This window comes from Glycine soja, chromosome 18 (genome assembly GCF_004193775.1).
Source record: "Glycine soja cultivar W05 chromosome 18, ASM419377v2, whole genome shotgun sequence".
Lineage (NCBI taxonomy): Eukaryota > Viridiplantae > Streptophyta > Magnoliopsida > Fabales > Fabaceae > Glycine > Glycine soja.
The window spans coordinates 11,169,953-11,176,739 of NC_041019.1; the positions used below are offsets into that span (position 1 = coordinate 11,169,953).

Here is a 6,787-nt window from a genome sequence, read left to right on the forward strand (position 1 = left end):
TTGAGTCTTATTTTTTTTTTAGTGTTTTTTACTCTACTCTAGAGCCATTCTAGGTTTCTCTTTGAGTCCTAGCTTGATCTTATGTGCTTGTCATTGCTTTAATTGTTGAATAATCCTTGCAAATTTGTCTTGATAAAACTATATTGGTTTAGCTTTCATTTCATTTTTTTTGGTCTTTGGTTATTGCTTGTCTCTTTGTTTCCTTGTTTGGGAGTTGCTATATAGGAAATTGCAAAGGAGGATTGGCGTCATGCCTTTAAGAATTTGAGTCAAGAAGCAAGGGGCCAACCACCTTAAGAGCTATTGGACTAAGAAGCACTCCAAATTGAGTGAATCACCAAAGAGAGAACAACCACCAAAATTCAGGACCTTTTTGTAATTTTGTAATTGACAATTTACTTACCTTCATTGCTTTCAAATTTTGTAACAAAAAGGCCTTTCATTGGAAGTAAATTGGGAGCCTCCAATAGGTCACGCTACTTCCATTTGTGTGTAATAATATTAGGCAATTTTTCCTTAGGATAGTGAGTGTTTTGTTAGGAACCTTAAATGAGGTCATCCAAACACTCTTAAGAATTGCCTAGTTTACATTTCTTTCACTTTAATTTGTTGCTTACTTTCATAGCTTATTTTCTTTACTAGTTACACCTAGCTTATCTTGTTATTGCATAATACTTTCTTCTTGCTTATCACGCTTATCTGGAGTTCTTTTGGAACCCTAGCTTTTACCTTTTTTTCAAACTCCCAACAAGAAAGAACCACAACTTAGGAACCAACATGAGTCATCATTCATCTAGTGTTAATGGTGAGGGTACTAGTCATAAGGACCCTTTATCTAGAATCTTAGATGAGTTGAGTTCCCTCAAGTTATGGAAAGAAAAACTAGAAAGAAAAGAAAAAGGAAAAGAGAGGGTAAAAATAAATCAAGATGAGAGGGAACAAATAAGGGAAGAAGAAAGAAGGAAAATACTAAAAGAGTTAAGAAAAGAAAACATGCCTCCTATAGTAGTCATAACTCTTGCAAGAGCCTAAGTGAAGAACTTCGTGACTATTATGAAAGAAGGCATAGGTCACATCTTAGACCTCACTCCCATAGGAGAGAAAATGAAAGAAAGCCTCAAGAAGCTAACATTAACCTCCCATACTTCCATGGGAAGGACAATGTAGTGTAAGGAGGTAAGTGTCTCCTCCAAGAGGAAGGACAACCATTAATGGTTAGTGTAAGGAGGTAAGTGTCTCCTCCAAGAGGTTAGCTAAGAAGGAAAGTCATTTTACAATAAATACAAACATTAAAGAAACTTCCCCTCTTAGGCAACCTCCACATTTTCTCCTTTGTAAAAAGACACTTGTTATCATTGTCACATCTCTTGGGCTTGAGTTTATTCCTTAAATAAATGAGTTGTTGAATGAGGGTTTAGTTCGCAAGAGCTTAAATCCTTGTACTTTGTTGGTGCCCAAAATAGGTATTATTAGACACTAAATCCCTAAAATAGGTGGTATGATGAATGTTTTGAGTGGTGCAACCCTCTTTTATAAAATCACTCATGCACCCAACATCTTCAAGATTTATGTACATAGGGACTCATTAGGTAGGTTTGTTCTTATTTTTAGTTTCAATACAAACTTAGGTACTTATATGGGACACCTTAGGTTTGTTGTACTTTTTGGTAGGAATAATCAACATGAAAATACAGAAAAAAGTATATTTTATTTCATTACTTTCCTCAATTTTTTAAATAGTGATCAAGGGGACGCCCCTACTATTTCACCAATCCATGAACAAGATTGTCCAAAATGCTGGATCAAATTTGATTCAACATAAATTCAAAATTTCACTACAGGCTTATAGCCTAAAACAACATCATCTCATGCAAGTCTTTGAAGCAACGATAGAGCATAGGAAAGGCGAAATTAAAAAGATAAATTTCACAATAAAATAAATAAATAAATTTCAGTATTTCATTTAATAGTAAACAAAAGAGACTTCTACATGAATAAAACTAGAGTACAACAATCATATGCTCCAATAGTGAGGGAATGCAGGACAAATAAGTCATTTTACTTTGATGAATATGATAGTATTTCTTGGAGGTGCACATTTGTATATAGCATAGCTAGATAGTGTAGACTACAGCAAATACTCAAAAAGAATGTCTCTAACAACAGCCAAGTTAATATTAGAATCATCCCCCAGCATAGAGCAGAGGAACTGCTCTGCCTCCTCCATTTCAAAAACTCCATTAGAACTAAACTCCTTGTTCCTTATATTGTTCCTCCTCACATATTCCTTCCCCAAAACCGTTGAAGCAGCCACCTTCTTCTTTTGCTACCTCTCTAAAACACTCAAAGAGATATGCATATTCTGATTCATTTTCATTGCATCATGTTTCTCCACTAGTCCTTCAAATCAACTTGAAAAAAAATTCATCAGAATTAAAGGCGTAAGTTCAAAATGAAAATAAATATCAACAAATTTTTAGAAAATTACTTCAGTTCTCTCATCAAATATATCTTTGTGAGAATCTAGGATTAACTTCCAATTTCTCTGGCCATACATGTAAATATAAAACAAAATTTAACAAGAATAGGAAATGCAGTGAGAAGCGGATTTGCAGAGTGAACTGGGCACTGAGTGCACTCCTGGTTTAAGGAATAGAACTACTGCATGAAAGGGGTTTAGGGTACAGATCTGGCATCATTTCAGTGGCGGCGCCCAGTTGTGATAGTGTTTGGGTGGTTGTGGTGTCGACGGTGGCAACATGCAAAAGCGGTGGTGTTTGGATGGTGGTGGTAGTGAGAATTTGGTGGTGTTGCGATGGTTGGAAGGTCGAAGATGAATGGAGGCGCCGACTATTGATTATGGTGGTTGTGGTTCAACGATAAAGAAGATGAATACAAGCAAGAGGAAAATACCTTCTTCAACGCTGTGATTTGAGAGTTATGAACATTTTTGTTGTGGAGTTCTCTCGACCTGGTTTTTCCCTAAATGAGTTTGGGACTTTTGGTTGATTTGGGGTGTGATGATCCTTCTCATTGTTCTTGGAGTTTTCGGGAAGAGGACAAGAAGCAATAAATCGAGGGCACGAGAAGCACAATGGACGGAGGTTAGAAGCAATAAAGGACAGAGAAGTGGAATTGCAGGCATGAGCAATGAAAATTTAATTTATTATTTAACTTAAAATTAAAGACGGTTAGCAGTAAAAACTGTCTTAGTAACTATAAAAGCAAAGACGGTTTTCTAAAGACCTATGTAAACACCTTTTATCAAAGACGGGTTTTATATAACCATCTTAAAAAAGTTGGATTTAATTTAAAAAATGTCACCCCTTATTTTCTACATCAATTTTTAAAAAACCCGACTTAGATTTAACGATGTTAAAACATCTTGTTTTAGTAGTATAGCGTCGACGCTTGCTCTACAAGCCCACTTCAAATCTCCATCCACTGCGAGCATACCTACACTGTCATGGTGGTGTGCTTCTCCCCCAGTGCAGTTGGATCTCCTCTGTCGACGTCTCCAACACTATCCACATATGGAGGACCTGCACCAAGATCTATGCTCGTCTAGATCTACAAAACGAAACCTTCTAGATCTGAGTTCATCTAGATCTACAAAACCCAAAACTTGAAGACCCAAATCTTCAAAACTCTATACTACAAATTTTCTTAGTGCTCTGAGATCTTACAACGCGTAATCTGATCCACATATGTTTGCTTTATAATTTGTTGTACTGGGAATTAATGGGTTTCATCTTGGAGTAAATTGGAAAGGATGCGCTTGAATTAGATGGTGATTGTTGTTTTTTTAATTCTCCCCCTTATTTTGTGGAGAGGTGCTTTGAGGTTTAATACCATGTCGGTAGGAAACCAGTTTTAATTCTCCCCCTTATTTTGTGGAGAGTGCTTTGAATTTTTGTTAAAATTAGAGGGGAAAAAGGAATATTTTTATTATAAAAAAATATATTCAAATATATTTAAAAAATTACCGGTTTAACAAGTTTTCCTTTTTAGTGAACAAACTGGATACCTGATAAACTTGTCCACTTTACTATGCTTTATCTTTTTATTTTATTTTATTTTTTAAGTAAAAAACGTTTTAATTCTATATTATGTTTTCTTCCAGTTAGTGACCTGATATTACAGGTAAATTATAATGCTCCATGGGTGTTTCACTTTCCTGTTACTTCACGGTAGCCATCACCTTAGAGTTTGGACCAAAAAAGTGTCATCCTAATGAATTAATTTCTTTTGCATTCAAGCAAACGCACATTCACGTTAAAATAACTAAGCGTCGCATATAATTTTTTAGGATTTTAAAAAAGTGTCATCCTATTGAATTAATTTCTTTTGCATTCAAGCAAACGCACATTAACGTTAAAATAACTGAGCGTGTACCTTGCATATAATTTTTTAAGATTTTACTAAACAAATGTATTTAAGATATTAGTTAAGGAACTAAAAGAAAAAATATTTATTATAAAAATTATAAAAGAGTAAAAGAAAAATTATAGAGGGTACAATTTTGCATACTTAATAAATTTGTTTCTCTAATTTTTAACTAATGTTCTAAGAATAATGGTTATAATTTGTTAAATATTTTATATTAAAAATAGAATAGGTCACCCACATGGCACCTCCAGATTCTCCCACTCACGCCCACTTGTCACACACAATCATTTATTTTTGCAACTTAATTTATCCCCAAAATTCAAATCCACACAAATAGTAACCATTGTGGCCTCACTAAGGGATGAAGCATATAAGCAGCCTCAAGCACATTCAAGTCTTCAAGGTTCAAGCACAAAAATGGTAACCATTGTGGGTTCTTACAATGTCACTCCTAATCAACCAACTCCAAAGGATCCTTCATGGCTATCCGATAGTGACCAAAACGGTGTCCTAGGTCATGTAGCCAATGTCTACATATACGAAGCAAATCCCAACAGCAACACCATTGAGAGATTGAGGAACTCTCTTAGCAAGCTTTTGGTGTACTACTATCCATTCGCTGGCAGATTCAGCTTGACAAAAAGTGGTCGCATAGAAGTGGATTGTAACGCAACGGGAGTGACATTGATTGAAGCTAAAACCTCACACACACTTGATGATTATGGAGACTTTTCACCTTCAAAGTTGACCGAGGAACTTGTTCCAGATATTGATTATACTCCACCCATAGAGGAGATTCCCCTATTACTACTTCAATTCACAAGGTTCCATTGTGGTAAAGGCCTTGCCATTGGAGTTGTTATCTCTCACCCTATGACTGATGCAACCGGCGTCACTCAGTTCATGAATAGATGGGCAAAGCTGGCTCGAGGAGAAGAACTAAACCCTAATGAAATTCCTTTTCTCGATCGAACACTACTCAAATTTCCACACCAGCCATCATCACAACGCGTTGATCAACCAGAGTTGAAGCCTGTACTACAATTAGAGCAAAAGAAGAATGCAAGATGGAGCGGTGCATTGTTAAAACTCAAGTCAAGCCAAGTGGAGAGGCTAAAGAAGAAGGCTAATGATGAACCTTCAAGAGAAGGGGCAAGACCTTATAGCAGATTTGAATCTATTGCTGCTCATATATGGAGATGTGCATCTAAGGCTCGTGCTGAATCTGGTGAGAATTCCAATTCAAACCACCCAACTATAGTTCGGTTTAGTGTTAATTTTCGCAATAGGTTACTGACTCCACCAATCCCTGAGAATTATCTTGGGAATGCTTTGGCAAGAACAATGACACCTAAATGTTATGAGGGAGATATCATATCAAAGCCATTAGGTTATGCTGCTCAAAAGATAAGGGAAGCAGTTAACGCGGTTACGGGTGAGTATGTAAAGTCACAATTAAGTGTTGGTTTAGGGCAAGAGCAAGTGGATCACATTAGGGCTTTTTTCATGGGACAAGGACACGGTACAAAACCGGCGTATGCTAGGGATCATAACATTCTCCTCACAAGCTGGATGAACATGCCAGTGTATGAAGCTGATTTTGGTTGGGGAAAGCCTATGCAATTCACTTTAGCACATGTGTTTCAACAAGTTGATAGGGTAGGGATTTTTCCAAGCCCAGATGGAGACGGTGTTGTTGTCTACCTTAATTTCGAGACAGCACAATTGCAACTTTTGAAGAAGTTGTTCTACGCGGATATGTATGTATCCTCATTATAGCACATATATGGAGCTATGAAATATCCTGTTAGCTGTGTTGTGTTTGGGATTGCTACTACTTTTTGCAGATTGTTTACTTTTTATGTTTCTGGGCATGTTAAAGTCAGTTTACTTGTTTTTAATTAGTTACTGTTTAAGAGTTGCAACGTTCAGTTTTTTCTTTCTTTATTAACTATTAAGTATATGTTTGATGGTGGCGTCACCTGAAAAATGAGACGATCCTAACAAGGGCTAGTAGAAAATGCTTTTTTATTTTTCTTTTGAGACGATCCTAACAAGTTGCAACGTTCAGTTTTTTTCTTTCATTATATATGGGTCAGGAAGAAAGTGCTTCTCAGAGGTGTTGCTAGTGGAAGTGTGCTAGGTGTGCAGAGCTTCTTTTTGAGAGAATTTCTAAATGTAATTATTTTAAACAAGATTCATGTTTAGACAGTATGGTAATGTCTTGACTGGTATTTTAAATAGAGATGGAATACAATGCAACAAATGAAAAGGAATAAAAAAGGAAATGGGAAATGTTGTTATTTAGTATAATCTAATTAAAAAAGAGTAACTTTTTTCTTATCAGTAAACAAATGAAATTGGATGTAAGTAAATAAAAGTTCATATAAATATTATA

General features: G+C 35.8%; 1 protein-coding gene across 1 annotated transcript; it reads left to right on the plus strand.

Moving 5' to 3' along the window:
- Positions 1 to 4,704: 4,704 nt before the first annotated feature.
- LOC114394743 (spermidine hydroxycinnamoyl transferase-like) lies at positions 4,705 to 6,410 on the plus strand. The gene has a single exon (XM_028356420.1). The coding sequence runs from the start codon at positions 4,807 to 4,809 to the stop codon at positions 6,166 to 6,168; it is 1,362 nt and encodes a 453-aa protein (XP_028212221.1). The 5' UTR covers positions 4,705 to 4,806; the 3' UTR covers positions 6,169 to 6,410.
- The last annotated feature ends 377 nt before the right edge of the window (positions 6,411 to 6,787 follow it).